At 43.2% G+C, this 17,491-nt stretch overlaps 1 protein-coding gene across 1 annotated transcript in view; it reads right to left on the minus strand.

Moving 5' to 3' along the window:
• Positions 1-3,494: 3,494 nt before the first annotated feature.
• The window catches only part of LOC108801251 (P-selectin-like), a 26,514-nt gene continuing 12,517 nt past the window's right edge, over positions 3,495-17,491 (minus strand). Inside the window, exons 8-9 of the mRNA XM_018573186.1 lie at positions 4,703-4,743; positions 3,495-3,518 (exon numbers count right to left, since the gene is read on the minus strand). Coding sequence (XP_018428688.1) covers positions 3,495-3,518; positions 4,703-4,743 — 65 coding nt within the window. The remainder of the gene's footprint in view (positions 3,519-4,702; positions 4,744-17,491) is intronic.

Below are 17,491 nucleotides of genomic sequence, written 5' to 3' on the forward strand. Positions count from 1 at the left end.
TTCTAAATGTGATGAATTAGGTGTTCTTAAATGGATATTGCATAGGAAGAGCTGCGTCTTCACACAGCCCTAGAACACAAAGATCTTTAGTATAGTAAATACAAAAATTAGTGTGTGGATAAGTGGGAACCGTCAAACAATAATCAGAATAAGGTGCAAGAATGTTATGACGGAAAGAAAAATAATGGTGAGAAATGGTTGTGACAAAAATAACAACAAATATAAGTAAGTTATGGTGCAACTTATAATAATACAAAAAAATTGATAAAAAATGTGAGTGGTAACAATGATGGAAATGTCAAACGAAAAATAAACGAAAAAGTGAGTGGTGGATCGGTGGAAGATAATCAAATATAGTTAGGAATCATCTGTGACAGCAACGACTTCTGTGGAGCAACTGGAGGATGATATATGATCAAAAGTAGCAGCGAAAAGACCAAGGAGACCATCAAAGTAACAAACAGATTCTCAGCGGTTACCAGCCTTCTAGTGCAGCAAATAACTCGTCACGTACAGTGTACGTGACGAGTCATTTGGTCCCTTTGTGGCGGGACGTACACTGTACGTCTCCCGTCACGAAGGGGTTAAAATTTGTATTTATCTTATTATCTTTTACTTTTTAATTTTTTTTAGCATTTTTTTATATTATTTGTTACTCTTTATGTTTTAATCTTATCTTTTTTTTTAACTTTTTTAACTTTTTTATTTTAATTACTATTATTTACATATTATTTACATATTTTTTTGTTTATTTATTTTATAATCTATCGATTTTTTTTCCAATTTATGATTTTTTTTGTTTACATAACTTTATTGCTATCACACAGGAGCTAACAAGCCTCTTTGTGAGATCATTTGGAGGTGACAGGCTCTCTTTATTGAACCTGTCACCTCCAATACAGGAGTTTTAGCACAGCAACGTGCTAGAACTCCTTTGACAACTGCGGGGAAGGCTGCAAGTAGAGGCTCTCCCCTCACTGTTTAAACGAAGCAGCTCCCCGCTCTACATCGTGACAGATTATCCCCGGCTGGCGACGAGAGAGGTAGCCGGCGGGGCGGGGTTTGCCCGACGCCCACGAACTTCCTAGGAAATTCAGCCCTGCTGGCACCCCCTTCATACCAGTGCCCCCCCATGCTACGCCACTAACCGGAAGACAGACTCCCCGAACAGCCGGCTCCATGCTGATTGGTCAGGAGGCCAGCTTTCCAGCCAATCAGCATGGAGCCAGCTTCCCAGCCAATCAGGAAGCTGGGAAGCAGCTCATTACTCCTTGCATGGCTTCCTGATTGGCCGGCAAGACAGCTTGATGCTGATTGGCTGGGAAGCTAGTTTCCCAGCCAATCACAATCAAGCTGGCCAAACAATATGGAGCCGGCTTCCCGGGCAATCAGGAAACTGGGCGGCATGTCATTACACACCGCCTGGCTTCCTGATTGCCCAGGAAGCTTGCTCCATACCTGCGGAAGCACCGGTATTGGTACTCGTACTCGATACCGAAAACTGATGCATCCCTAGTCAAAATTGTCCATTTGTTGCCCACATATTATAACAGTTGCCCATTTGCTGCCTGGCTATTTTCACAATTGCTTGTTCGTTGCCTGTGTATTGTAATGATTGCCATTTGTTGCTCACAACTTGTTACGATTGCCAATTTGTTGCCCACATTTTGTCACAATTGCCTGTTTGCTGTACTTGTATTGTAGTGATTGCTCATTTGTGTATTGCAAGCAATTACTGTATTGTAAATAATTGCCATTTGTAGCCCATGCATTGTTGGGATTGCCATTTTTTTTTGCTGACATATTGTCAAGTCACCTCTGTTTGAAGAACCATATTACTCTAATTGTATCCCTCTGTCACTGTGAAATCACACCTCTGTTATTCCCATGCTTATCAAAACCCTGAATTTTACTCAATAATGTTTTACCGAACTGGCATGATTATATGACAGTTAGATATGATCCTGTGCTGCACTTGTTAAGAATGATAGTTGTTTGACAGTTTCTGTCATTTATACTATCCTGAGATGCAGACCCAGAACAAGTATGTAGATCAGGAAAGTCCTGATCTATATTTTGTTTGGGTCTGTGACTTGCAAATTACTGAAACACAAGGACCAGCAGTTCAGCCAGAGATATGGGTAGATCTACTGCCTGTTCAGCCTTTGTGAATACACAGGGGCTGCCCTGACAGGCCATGGAACCTTACAGGTTGGAGGCCCGCCAGACTGTTTCAGTGAACAAAGGGGAGCCCTTCTCCTACTGACCACCAATGTAAAGGGGAAATGCCTTCCAATATAAGGAGGCATTTCTTCTCCCACTGGAAACCAATGTAAGGGGCGCATTTACACTGACCATCAAAGTAATGGTAAATTATACACTGACCACCAATATAAATCATCCCCTACCTCCCCCCTAGGAAAAATATCCTCCTTCTTAGCCAGCAATGTTCTTCCGCAAAGCACTTACCAGACCTCAGATTCAGAACAATGCCCTCTGCAAGATGATTTGAAGTTCTCCCAGGCTTCCTTTTGGTTTTATGTTATGTGATACATCAGAACCAAGAAAGAACTAGGAAGAACTACCCTTTGTTCCCTGCCGCTCTACATCTAAGGTCTGTACCGAGCAGGTACATTGCTGTCATGTGAATTAACCCCACTCCTGCCCCATCAAGTACCCCACTGTTTCCCACTCAGAGCACAGGATAGAGGAAGTGAGTAAATACAAGTGTGAGTTCCTAACCAAACAGTAGAAGGTAAAGACCTACAATACAAACTTGCATGGAGACTTTTTCTATTTTAGCCTCACTCCTAGGAATCAGGTAAATTCTTATTTATTTTACTTAAAATATTAATCCTGATTGATTGCTAGGAGCAGCTCTACTGATTTTTACATACATTGTGATAAGTGACAGATCATTAGTTTTGCATTGGTGCTTTTTTTATGTGTGTAAATTGTGAGATATAATTAAATATACTTCATTCATTTAGATAAAACAACATATATTTCTGAACAAAATAGGTAAAATAACTATAGTTTAAGGGCTTGTTCACACCATCTCTAGAACAGATCTGGATACATGTCTGCATATGCGCTTAGATGCGTTTTGTGACGTGATTTTGGTGCGTTCCACTGCTTTTTTTGCTTGGGTTTTAAGTGCTTTCCAGTGTGTTTAAATGTGTTTACATGTGTTTTTGTGCATTTCAGTGCGAAAAAAATGCATGCTGCTGTGCTTTTTTTTAAAAAAATGCTCTGTAACTGAATGCAATAGTGTGAACCAGCCTCATTTAAAACTATTGGAATTACTGTGCATGCATTTTTGGTAAAGCTTAAAAAAAACCCGCACTGGTCTGGCCCTAAAAGATACTGCTAACATTAGATCATGTTTCCTAGGATTTTTTTCCTAAATAGTTTTCCATGTTTTCAACAAATACTCTGTAGTTTAATTCACTTATAGAAGTTTAAACACACTGGTTGTGCTTACTTGTTTGTTTTTATGATATAGGAACATTCTTTTTCTGAAAAAAAGAACAGAACATTGACATGAGAAATGTTATAATTAAACACTTTACAGAAAAAAAATGTTTTATTATCCTATTACGTTTGTTAAAAAAAAACCAAATGAAATGGAATCTACGTTGTTCTGCAACAATATTAAAGTATTTTATTTTTAAGTTTTATTTTAACCCATTAAATGTCTTAGCATTTCTAGCACAATGCTAGTCCCATTGGTTTAAAAAGTCTACTATGTTTCTTTCCTAGTTGCCAGGTGCTACATTAAATCATAATTTATAGAATGAATTCTCAGGGACCTGATGTATGATAGTGAAGAGAATAGGAAAAAGGGAGAATCTGAAGCAATACTGTAGCTGTGGTGCTATTATTTAAAAGTGAACACAATACACATAAGTGAGAATACGAGCATCTTTACTAAAAGGTATGCACCCATCCACAATAATTTTTGAATTTACATCCTTTTGCTTTATATGAATTCGAATTTTCAAAATTCCCTCTCTTCTAATCAGTGGATTGAGCTGCAGATATTCAAATTAAATTAAGAGTTAATTTCCCTAAAATATATAGGTAAAAACTAGATGGTTTCCTTGAAATGTTGCCATTTTGGCAAAATTCATTGGGAAAAGTGAAAATAAAGTGTTTTTTTTTGTGGTTCCTTTCATCTGTCCCATACCTGTTCCTGTACCAAAAAAGACTCCACATTAAGTTCATTGTTTTTTACAGAAAGAAAAAAACAGACAGCCAACTAAGGATTCAAAAAATGTAAAGCAACAATACAGAAATAATGATCTAATATGAACAAAAACAAAAATTTAGTGAACACTAAACTACCCTGAATACACCCCCCCAAAAAACGTCACCCGCTAAGTAAAAAAAAGTGGGTTTTTTTAAAAGAAAATTTCTCCTAAGCAGTTCAAAAAGTGAGACTCCTCATTTGCAGTTGCATAAGAATTTAGCACCATTTGAATGTAAGCATCTGTTAGCATCATACAACAAACACATTTGATACCCACATAATGTAACAAAATAAAAGTCAGTTTAATGATTCTCATGTAACAACTTTTATACAAACATTGTACATTATCTGTTTAAAAGGTTACTTACTTTTTTTACGAAGGTAATTTAATATATATACAATTGCTATACCAGACAAAGATAGCCCAACAGTTCCTAGAACTGAGCTTACTATGGCAACTTGTTTCTGTTTTCCAAAAGAAACATTCCAAGCTAGAACAGAGAAGAATAAAACAGTGCTATTAACATCTAAAATAACACATATTACTAATTTCTAGAGATACTAAAGGTAGCATTTGTCATAAATAAACTAATCTGCATTTTATTTTATTTGTAAGAATATTTATTTTTTAAAATAAATAAATTAAATAATGTGTTCCACTTCCAATACTAAGCATGTATACCAATTTCACATTAACTGGGAGATGTGATCCTGGTTGGTGTGCAATATCAGCCCATATGCCCACGAGTGCAGGATATGCACAAGAGAAAGGCCAAAAAAATAAGATCCTACCTCCTAAAGCACCAGCCCAATGCTAATATTATGTCCCCAAAGTAGGTGGAACAGGCCTTGGGGGTAGGAGGTTTCCCCTATATCCGTCCAGTATCCATGGTATCATTGTTTATTCATTGAATCATTCAGTCATACATTTATCTGTTCGGTAGGAATACATCTACTTTGCCTTAACTTGATATATGCAGCAGTTGTTTTAAAACTGGTTTATGTGTTGTTAGCTCTTCTTGCACCTAGATGAACACTTTGGAAGTCTAGTTGTAGTTGATTTACTATCCCTAGACATCTCATAACTCAAATGACTTAAGACAGTCATAGAGATATAAATATGAGGCATCAGGGTCAGATATGAGGCTGTAAGGGTCAGAAATCCATTAAGGTAGAAAAGCAGAGTTGCCTTATGGTTGCTGGGGATAACTAAAATCCAGCATCAAAATTATGAAGCAAATACATAGCCAGGAACACAGCAGAGGTCAGGGAAGGTAGGTTGCAAGTGAGGTCAGGACAAGCAGGTTCTGGGTGTTCAATGGGTCAGAAATTAGGGGAAAGCATAGTCAAGATCAATTCTGGTGCCCTTTTAAACCATGCCTTTCCACTCTGATACCTTCGGAGATCTCTTCCCGTCCTCTAATTGCTCAGTCTATATCGGCTGTGCAGACTTCCTTTCTGACTTCTGATATTTCTCCTTCTCCATCACTGATGACTCCGGTGATCGGGGATCCAGATTTATCTCCAGGGTTAGAGAATAGTCATGTCCGTCACCTATTGACCACACGCAAATTCCGGTTGCTAGACTTTATCTTCGAACACTCGTGGTTGTCTCAGGATTCTATTTGTAATTTACTTTCTCCACAGCTGGATAAGTGGAGTGCAATCCAGCTCCGACATTTTCTTGTCTCTGTGTTTGGGGTGCGGGAGCTGTCACGGAGGCCCACGACATTTGAGTTTGTATGTCACCAGGGAGTACTGATTCGCCATTCCCTCTCTTTTATTTACAAGCACCTTTGTTCACCGCCTTCGTACTTCTGCCCTCCGTTTATCGAGAAATAGGAGACTGAGTTTGGTAGATCCTTCACGGATCAACATGCATGGTTCTGTCCCTTGCCCATAGATCATTCATAGCGAGTAAATACCAGGAGCAGGGTTATAAAATACTGACCCGATGGATGACCCTTTTGTTTTACATAAAATCCTACCTGCTGGAGATATAACCAGGCACCTGGTACCATGTACCATATTTCTTGGCAATGTTCCGAAAATGGGATTCTGTGAGGTCGGTGATAAACCGATTGGTAATAACGGCTCTGCTGGATGACCCGTCGGTTTTCCTTTTGCATATGACCTCCTCCTCAATGAAACTAAAAAAAAAACCACGCTAACCATTCACATGCTGAATGCTGGCGCTCTGCTCTGGGGTACCAGCCTGAAGTCTCGGGCAAAGGGTCTCAGGAGGGGAAGATGGGCAGCTGGCGGAAGCCCTGTAAGAAGGTGCCGCGTGGTTCCCCAGAAGGCTGCTGCGCGGGACCTAACACAGTCGAATCAATTTGAAAAATTAAATTGCCGAGGTCCAGAGGTCACTTGTAACGCAGAGGTCAGTGGTGCAACGCAGAGGTCAGAGGTGTGATGCAGAGTACAGCAGTGTGACGCAGAGGTCAGCGGTGTGACTTATAGTGCAGAGGTCAGTGGTGTGCCGCAGAGTGCAGTGTTGTGACGCACAGTGCAGAGGTCAGCGGTGTGACACAGACTGCAGAGGTCAGCAGTGTGATGCAGAGTGTAGAGGGCAGCGGTGTGACTTACAGTGAAGAGGTCAAAAGTGTGACACAGAGATCAGCGATGTGACTTACAGTGCAGAGGTCAGCAGTGTGACTTACAGTGCAGAGGCCAGCGGTGGGGGTTTCTGGTCTCAGGTGTAGCCTCTAGTCCAGCATGATGCCCAGCTGCATCCTTGTGCCCTCACTTCAAGACCCGCTCTTTCTCTGCCAATGGTAGCCCTGCAGTCTTCCTCCCAACCTATGGCAGCTGAAGTGGGTGGAGGAAGTTGCAGGTGGCCACCGAGGAGCCCGACTATTCAGCGGGCTTTCAGGAAAGGCAGCAGGTGTCCTGTCGAAAACTCCAACTCCTCAAGATCTCCACTGATCTGACTTACTTAGAAGTAAGAGGTCTGGTCGAGAAGGCTCTACTGCACGTGGGCCAGCATTTCCCTACACACATACTACAGAGCAATAAAGTATTAAAATTAACTACGATCAGACTAATCCAGCACGTTATTAATCTGAGTGCCCCACTCAATATGTGCGCGAGCGGCGGCTATTCAGATTAATAACGTCCTGGATTAGTTTGACCCTAGTTCATTTTAATATTTATTAAAATCTGTAGTATGTGTATTTTTGAAATGCCGCGGGTGGCCCACGTGCAGTAGAGCCTTCTTGGCCGATTCTCTCACTTCTAAGTAAGTCAGGTCGTTGGGGATCTCAGAAGTTGGAACTTTCGATAGAACATTGGCTTTTCTCCTCCTGAGCTGCAGAGAGGATCGTGGCAGTACAGTGTCTGTGCTGATGTCCCCGCAGCTGCGATTCCTCCTGTCAGCTCTCTTTCTCTCCTCCCGGCCACTCTGTAGCTGCAGCAGCCGGGAGGAGAGAGAGCTGACAGGACGGGTCACAGCTGTGAGGATCTCTGCACTGCCTGCCACGATCGCCTCCGCAGCTCATCCGACGGAACCATCTCGCCCCCGCACCCTTCGGCGGCCAACAGCTTCGGGAATAGCGGGCCGGGACGGGCCGAACATTAGGCTGATTGTGTTCAGCCCGGCCCACCAGGAAAGTGCCCGGTATGCCCGATGGCCAGTCCGGCCCTGATTCGACCAATAGGAAAGTGGCACTTTAGGCTGAATGCAGGATGAATCCAGGGCATGCTAGGGAGCTCTAAGCAATGCATGTATGGATGGAGCTCCCTCTCAGCCATAGCTCCAGCCCACCCCACCTCAAGCTGTCACTCTGTGCCAGGCAGCATATTCTGAATGTCTGCTCAGTGCAAGGGGTTGGAGTACAACAAGCCAATCCACCACCTCTCATGAACCCCCAACCCCACATGGGCCAAGGTCTTCCGTAGATGCTACAAATTCACCCTGTCGAAAACCTTCTCCGTGTCCAAAGACAGCAAGAGAAGGAGCTGCGACCAGGACCGTGCCACATGAATCACGTTAACAGTCCTGATGGTATTGTCCCAGGCCTCATGGCCCAGGACAAAATCCATCTGATCTTGACTTATAAGGTCACCTATAAATGGGAGTAAACTAAAAGCAAGAATGCAAGTAAACAATTTAAGGTCAACATTTAACAAAGAAATGGGCCTATAGCTCGCCCAATTGGACATGTCCTTCCTCTCCTTTGGAAGAACCGTAATCTATCCCTCAGAGAATCCCTGGGTAAAGAGCTCCAGCACCGAACGAACCGACCCCCGAGGAGATCGCGGAACTGCTTCTAGTAGTGAAGAGGCTTTCACAGGCTTCATAGCTTTTAGGGAACTCTCAAACTCCTCCCCAGAAATGGGCCCCTCAAAGGCCTGACTATCAGAATCCTACAAACGTGGCATCCCAGAGTTGGCCAAATACTCCAGAATCGCCTGAATACACAAGGGAGGACCATCCGCCCGCTGAACGGAATTCAGATTGTACAACTTTGCAAAGAAAGAGTTGAATTGGGTTGCCATTTACCCAACCGCAAAACCAGCTTACCATCACCCACCCGAATGGAAGGTGCGGGAATGAGAATCTCTCAAGGCATTGGCCAGAAGCTTCCCGGGTTCATTCCCAAATTCGTAAAAAGAATGGTGAGACCTTGCCACCTTTGCCTTTCCCTATCCAACAGAAGCTCCTTGAGCGCCGCTCTCGTTCTATTAAAAGATGCAAAAGTCTCAACAGTCAAGGCCGCCTTATGACGGAGCGCCAGCTCCCGCAGCCTTGCATACAGCTTCTCCACTTTTTTCAAGCGTTGACACTTGCGGCGCAACCCCAATTTGATAAGGGTGCTCCTGATCACTCATTTGTGTGCTTCCCATAAGGTGAGCGGATTTTGGGAAGGGGAATCATTCTCCTGAAAAAAGCGGGATAAATTAGACTGCACTTCTGCTGCAAACACAGAGTCTTGCAGAAGTGATAAATTCAAACGCCATGTAAACCGTGAGCGAGCTCTCTCACCCACAGTTAGACTCAAGTGGATAGGGGAATGGTTCGAACGAGTCGAGGTGCCAATGGAGATCTTAGAGTTTAGGGGTACAAACCGCACGTTGTAACACAAAGAAATATGTCCTAGAGTAGTATTGATGATGGCCACTTGATGCACTTCCTTTGGGCATGACGAGTCTATGGAATGGTCCGTCACTAGGTTAAAATCACCCCCTAAAATCCACAACCCCTCTGCAAAGAGCAAGAGTTGGGACCAAAAGGAATCCAAGAATCCGACTTATTATAATAATTATTATATTATTATAATAAACCGGCAGATAAAGGCGGAAACATAGTAATACAAACAAAAATACAATACGAAAATATGTGCTATAAAATTCTCTCAAATAAACAATGGTATCAGACCATCTCCAAGGAAACACTAAACTGTCATAAAATAGAATATCTGTCCATCATACATCAGGCATTTTTAAATGACCTTATTACCAAGGAGACTCTAGATTACCTAGATACTAAATTTCCACAAACACCTACTTTTTACTGTCTGCCCAAAACGCATAAGAGCCTTTCAGACCCTACGGGAAGACCCATTGTGTCAGGAACAGGAAGCTTGACTGAACAAGCTAGCCGACTAGTGGATAGCTATCTACGGCCACATGTCACCTCTCTACCGTCTTACCTAAAAGATACCTCCATGCTGCTCAAACAACTAGATGGAATCATGATCCCCCCAGATGCTTGGCTTGTGACCATAGATGTCAAAGCCTTATATAGTAGCATCCCCCATTCAAAAGGCTTAACCACCATCAAACAATTTCTTGATGAGAGAACTAATGCCTCTGAAAAATACAATAGATTCATTTTGGATCTCTTGGAATTTATTCTCAGGCACAACATCTTCATCTTCAATGGCTCCCACTACCTCCAGATACAGGGCGTAGCAATGGGCACCTGTTGTGCCCCTTCCTACGCCAATCTGTGTCTGGGGGGGGGTGGGAGAGATACCTGTTTCACCAAGCAGAGATAACGGACACGTCAGAATTTATTCTGTCCTGGTCCAGATACATAGATGACATCTTCATGGTTTGGACGGGGACAAAAGAACAACTTGATTTATTTATCAGATCCCTGCAAACCAATGATTACAACTTAAAATTTACGATGAATTGTCATCAAAGACTCATTGCCTTTTTAGATGTCTCTATAGGGGTACTGGATGATGGTTCCATCTTCACCAATTTATATAGAAAGGAAACAGCAGGCAATACGATCCTACATGCTTCTAGCGCCCACCCTACACCCTTAAAGAACAGCATCCCTTATAGCCAGTACCTCCGTCTCCGACGGATATGCTCAACTGATGACTTATTCAATGAAGAGGCAGGCATACTCAGGGACCGACTCCTGATGAGGGGTTATAGTAAAAAAAACTCCTCAAGAGAACCTATCAAAGAGTCATATCCCAAAAACGGGAGAAACTTATTTACTCCTAAAAAAAAAGAACATGAAGTCACCCAACAAACCCCTAATACACGTTTCATTACACGATTCTCGAACCAACACATTCAGGTCAAAAACATCTTAGAAAAACACTGGCATCTACTATTGGAAGATGACAGGATTTCAAAATGTATAGGTCCTAAACCCCAAATTGTTTATAGGCGCTCCAGATCCTTAAAGGATCAGTTAATACACAGCCATTATCTATCCCAAAATGAGATCAGTGCAAGCAGTGAGAAGGGCACCTTCTGCTGCAAAATATGCAACTTCTGTAAATATATAAAACAAGGGGCCCACACTGAGCTAGCCAATGGTAAGCTATGGTTCCCCAATGATCGCATTGATTGCAACACAAAAGGAATCGTCTACCTAATGTCATGCACTTGTAGTGCATTTTACATTGGAAAAACGATCAGATCGTTTTACGATTAGTAAGGTCTGCAGACATTACTAATCACTCCTTTTTCGACCCGGAGCTCAGTGAAGAGCTGGGGCCGAAAGGAAGGGAGACAGACCAGCAGAAGCAGCTGCTCCCACGAGTCAGGTACGCGATCTGCGACCGCAAGCCTGACAGGAATTTCCACTCGCCTGCACTGCATTTCCACTCGCCAAATGCGAGCAGGCGAGTGGAAATTTTGAGCCCTGGACTAGAGCATATGGAAGATAGTGTCTGTGGAGGTAATTTGGACAAAAAAGTTCTTCAAAAAGAAATTAAATGGATTTATAAGCTACATGCCACATAACCCCCAGGTCTCAATGAAGCCCTAAGTTTCAAACCCTTTTTGAATAACTAGACAAAAATAATTTTTGATACATAAGTACAGAGGCTATAGTGTAGAGGTTAGAACACAGGATTCCCATCTTCTAATCTTTGCTAACGTCCCAGGTTCAAATCCCGGGCAAGTCAACTAATAAGATATATTCTATTTGATTGTAATAACTATCGATTAGCCATGAACCGATTAGCTTACCTGTTGGTTGCCATCTGGATGGGATTGCACCCTAGAGGCACCTATGGAGATCACTATCTCGCATCCCGATATACCTAGCTGGGGAATATTTTCTTATTTTCTTATAATCTTCAATTTATAAGTAGTGGATGGACATCCAGGGGACAACCTGCGGGGTGGAAAAGGTTTTTCCTTTGTTCCCCTGCTGTATCCCCTGCATACCACCGTCTCCTCACATATGCATAATATACTGTCACTGTCAATTAACCTATCATATACCTATCATTCATGGCGATAAAACACCATCTTCTATCCCTATGTTATTCAGCGTGATCAATGTTTCTTTCCTTTATTTATATTCATATGGCACTTTACTATCTAAGAATAGTCGTATTGTGCGGGAAATGCATTTCTCTCCCCCCAAGGTGCAACATCCTTGTGTGTTTTCCTATCTGTGTACAATTAGGAACACATATTACACTGATACTATCCAACAATTCCTACATGGGATATGCCCATTTGGCTTCACTTGAGTGCATTATATTCCTTACGAAACAAATATATTTATATTCTATTATCTAAGAATAGCCGTAGTGTGCGGGAAAGCTTCCCCCCCCAAGGTGCGACATCCCTGTGTGTCCTTTTCTATGTTTCATTTACGTACACACACTATATTGATGCTGCCCAATAATCCCAATATGGGACATGTCTGTTTTGTTTCACTCGAGCCCCCAATTAATCTTTTGTTTTCAACATTGCTTCATTGATATCACTGCATACATAAAAAGTTCCTTATATGGTGGTCAAGTTATACCAGACCTAATATACAAAATAAATATGTCAAAGCTATGACAATCAACTTTGCATCATATTCTTCACTAAATAAATATGTTGCTCATCCTTTTACATATAAGCTGCTGTTATGCATTTTTAGGATATCATTGTATATGCATTTATCAGCTGTATTGCTTTATATTTGGTATTGCCATTTATCCATATGCATTAACCAGCATGAGTATGTTTGAATCTGTGATTTGTCCCCCTTCAGTGTGTCCTCTCTCCTGCTGGCCCTGATATTATGCGGCTTCCGGATCACGGACCTTTTCTATCTTCCTTGGGCCTCTGGGGCTTTCCCCAATGTGTTTCCCAGTCTCTGCGGGCTTGGCCGTTTATGAATGACCAGCGACGTCTCACTCCCGGCCCCTCCCATCGACATCTGTTATTTACAAACTACAGCTGAGTCAACCCGCCCATCGCTTCTGATTGGCAGATGGGCGGTCCCACTGAGAGATCATGTCAGACGCCGCCTTATAAGCCCTCACGGGACCGCTGATGTCTTCAGTGCAGGGCTGGCAACGGCCCTACGAACATCAGCGGTGATAGGTGGAGGATCTTCCCCCTCAGCTGCCCTGGACCCTATATCTCCTCATGTGGATACTCCTCCATCCAGGGGCGGATCCAGAGTCTACTCTCGGGAGGGGCACTGCCAGAAAATTAAGTTTTGCTTACAGAACGGTTAATATTTTATTTAAGACAGTTTCCCGGCCAACCACAATCAAGCCGGCCAAACAACATGCAGCCGTCTTCCCTGGCAATCAGGAAGCCGGTTGGCATATCATTACCCGCTGCCGGCTTCCTGATTACCCGGGAAGCCTGCTCCATGCCAGTGGAAGCACCGGTATTGGTATTCAGTATCGGCGAGTACCAAAAGCAAAATATCGGTACTCGTACTTGATACCGAAAAACCGGCATTGGTGCATCCCTAGTTTTGATTAAAACTATTTTTTTGTATTGGGACAAGTAGATTGTCATGAAGGGCAAGTAGATTCGGCCCCCGCTTTAGCCCTTGGACAAGTCGTTTTTAAAAAAAAATTTCCACACCCCTGATTACACAACAATGCAGAATAGCATCAGCTATAGAGGACTACAAATCCCAGCAATAATACATTATACAGCAATGAAGACTGCCAACAGCTATAGAGAACTACAATTCCCAGCAATACCATTATACAGCAATGCAGAATAGCATCAGCAATAGAGGACTACAAATCCCAGCAATACCATTATACAGCAATGCAGAATAGCATCAGCAATAGAGGACTACAAATCCCAGCAATACCATTATACAGCAATGCAGAATAGCATCAGCTATAGAGGACTACAAATCCCAGCAATACCATTATACAGCAATGCAGAATAGCATCAGCAATAGAGGACTACAAATCCCAGCAATACCATTATACAGCAATGCAGAATAGCATCAGCAACAGAGGACTACAAATCCTGGCAATACCATTATACAGCAATGCAGAATAACATTAGCAATAGAGGACTACAAAGCCCAGCAATACATATTACAGCAATGCAGAATAGCATCAGCAATAGAGGACTACAAAGCCCAGCAATACATATTACAGCAATGCAGAATAATATGAAGCTCTGGGTTCGCCGCCTGATGTCACCAGTATCTCAGGAGGATTGTGCGGGCTCTCACCAGGGGTCCAGAGAGTTTCACAGGTGCGTGTGGGTGCAGCAGAGGCGGCTCCCTAATTAGGCTCTCAGGTGGCCAATGCAGACTGTCAGGGGATCAGTGCAGGCTCTCTGCTGGTCAGTGCGGGATCCATAATAATTAGTGGTGGCTCTGTGGTAGCTCCCAGGTGGGTAGTGGGGGTTCTGTGGTGGCCAGTGGAGGCTCACTGGTGTAGGCTGACCATTCATCCCTGATTTCTGGGGACAGTCCCCAGATTGAGGAGACCAACCCCTGACAAATGATGTCCCCGGAAATATCAAATAAAACATTTTTGTTTTTTAATACTCACCTGATCCCTGGATCCAGACAAGCCCAGCCTCCAGTCTCCCATAGTGGAGGGGAGGGGTCACGGGAGAGGGTCCTCACGATGACCCAGGATGTGGCTGCCTGGCTGTGCCTGCAGAGACGGGTATAGGCTCCGCCTCCACCAGGCTAACAGTCACTTTCAATGACAGACATCCGCCTGTTTCATTTGGATCCCCGCAACGCCGGAACATACAGCTGTCCCTCCTCCGTGTCACAGACTTTACTGCAGTTCATTGTACAAAGTATTTTTACAATGAACCGCAGTAAAGTCTGTGACACATCAGCTCAAAAAATTTATCCTAACAACCAAATTATTATGAATATTGATCATTCATTTGATATGTGGGCCAGAGTTTGGGCATCATATACATACCTGGGTTCACACAATTGGGTTATTAATAATATCTGATTCGTATATATCATACCTTTATATACACCTCCATTTTACCTATAGTGTCCAGGCCCGCTTTGGCTGTGATCATTCCATCCTCCTCCACCCTGGGCTCACATGCCCTTGGCCCGCAATATGCCATTGCTAAGCAATTGCTGACCTCATACTGAAGGGGTAAGACTATTCTGGCACTTCCCAGTGTCATTTTGATATCTACAATTTTAATAAATTTTTGGTTGATTACTTATATTTTGTTTTTATATAACCTCTAGACTACCTCTCCCCGCTCCTGAAGAAGCGCCCCATTGGCGTGAAACGCGTTGAGATTACGAGCTTACAGGCAGTGCCTTTCTAGCATTGCAAGCAACATATCACCCCCATCAGCTTTGCCCTTTCCACTTGAGATACATTCCATTAATACCTGTTTCATATTGAGTTGCCTTGTTATTATGTTATTATGATGTTATTTCCTTACATGTATGAGATTATGATCATTTAGGCAACAATCTCAATTGTGGTGTATAGGGGGTGATAGGAGGTATATCTTTTCCCCTGAGGCATATGCTTCTTATTTTTATCCTTTCATGCATATTGAATGCTTTTATTATATATTGTTCAATACGTTTATACTTTTTATACTTCTATGAGACTGATGTTTATTGGACTTGTTCTTTCTGGAGCCACCAAAAAACCCCATCTTTTTCTATCCCTCCTCTTTTTTTGAAACAAGAATCCGACTTGTCCAGAATTGGAGGTGTAAAGAGCGGCAAGGGTCACCCGATCACCATGAATATCCTTCTGTCTGGGTCTGCATAGTGGTCTACATTCTTCCACAGAAGGGATCAAGCAAGCACCACACTAACCCCTCTAGATTTGGATTCCAGGGATGGGGCGTGATCCGAGGGTGGAAACCTCTGGTTACCCAGTTTGAGAAGTTTCTCAGCCTTAAAATGGGTCTCCTGCAAAAAAGTTATATGGGTTTGAGAGCGCCACAATTCATTAAAAAAAAACTAGATAGTTTTTTGGGAACCTGCAGTCCCCACACATTAAAGGATGTGATATTGACAACTTGCATATTCGATCCCCCTGCACAGCAGAGGGTACAGCTGCTCGCACAACTCCCAAAACCCCCCCACAAAATTAGCAGTCGAGATGGGCACACCAGAAGCCGCACCCACCGAACATGGATCAGAGGCCTCCGATGACAAGGCACAGGAAACAAAGGAAGAAAACACAAAACACACCAATGCTAGGAAGACAAAGAAAAAGAAATCGAGAAAAAGATCAGAAAGCACGCATTGGGTGAGAAGCTATCTGACCCCCGTGCGGAAAAAGAAACAGACACACGACATGGACACTCCTATGGAACACCTCCTACATGGAGTGGAAACACCCAAACTGGGGAAGAGGCCAGGCATAGCAGCTTGCAGAGGTACAGGGGGAGGCAAATACCAACACCTTGACACTAACTCACCCTATCAGCATGCCATTCCAACATCTAAATGGTATAAGAAATACAAATAAACGTTGATCTGCATGATCCCTAAACCCGCCTCTGATCACACTAAAACTTCAGACCGATCTCCCTACTTAATGTAGATTATAAACTACTAGCCAAGGTCCTGGCCAACCGACTTAACTAGCGATAACATCCGGAGGATCACCCTCCTTTCCCATGTAGCAAGAACTAAGCAAATCCCCACCATGCTTCTCTAGCTAGACATTAAAAAAGCATTTGACAGCGTCTCCTGGCCCTATCTATTTCATACCCTGCGACACTGGGGCTTCGGGTCATCCTTCCTAGCTTGGGTCTCTTTCCTGTACAACAAACCTTCCACCCGCATCAAATACTCTAGCTTCTGCTCCCAACCATTTCCAATCCTCAGGGGCACCAGACAGGGATACCCATTACCGCCTCTCCTCTTTGCCCTAGCTTTAGAGCCACTGGCCCAGAAACCCCGCAACTCCCAAAATGTCACCGGCATTGAACATGAGGGCACATCTCATAAGATCTGTATGTTCGCAGATAATGCCTTATATTTTATAACTAATCCTGTAGTCACCCTGCCCAATCTCACGGAACTCCTATCGGAGTTTGCATCTATCTCAGGTCTCTGTATTAATGAATCAAAGTCCAAAGCTTTAAATATTTCCCTGCCTCCACCACTGGTCGAATCCCTGAGTAGTAGTTATTCCTACTCCTGGAGTACTGACCACCTTCCCTACCTGGGAATTAAGCTGACACATTCTTACCACTCTTTATATAAAGCAAACTACCCTGAGATGGTGGCCAAGCTATCACGAATGCTACGGACATGGTCCCACTACCACCTCTCCTGGTTAGGCAGGATTGCCGCTGTCAAGATGACCTTATTGCCAAAGATCCTCTTTTTATTTAGAGTCTTGCCAATCGCTATCCCTGGCCCTACTCTCAAAAAACTACAATCCCAAATATTTGCCTTTATATGGTGAGACAGGCGACCTAGAGTTCCTAGACGTACGCTCTACCTCCCGAAGTCCCGGGAGGGGGGGGGGAGGGGAGTGGTTAGCGGTTCCACACCTAGCCAAATACTACCTAGATGCAAAG

This window comes from Nanorana parkeri, unplaced genomic scaffold (genome assembly GCF_000935625.1).
Source record: "Nanorana parkeri isolate BGI_ZX_2015 unplaced genomic scaffold, ASM93562v1 scaffold2265, whole genome shotgun sequence".
NCBI lineage: Eukaryota > Metazoa > Chordata > Amphibia > Anura > Dicroglossidae > Nanorana > Nanorana parkeri.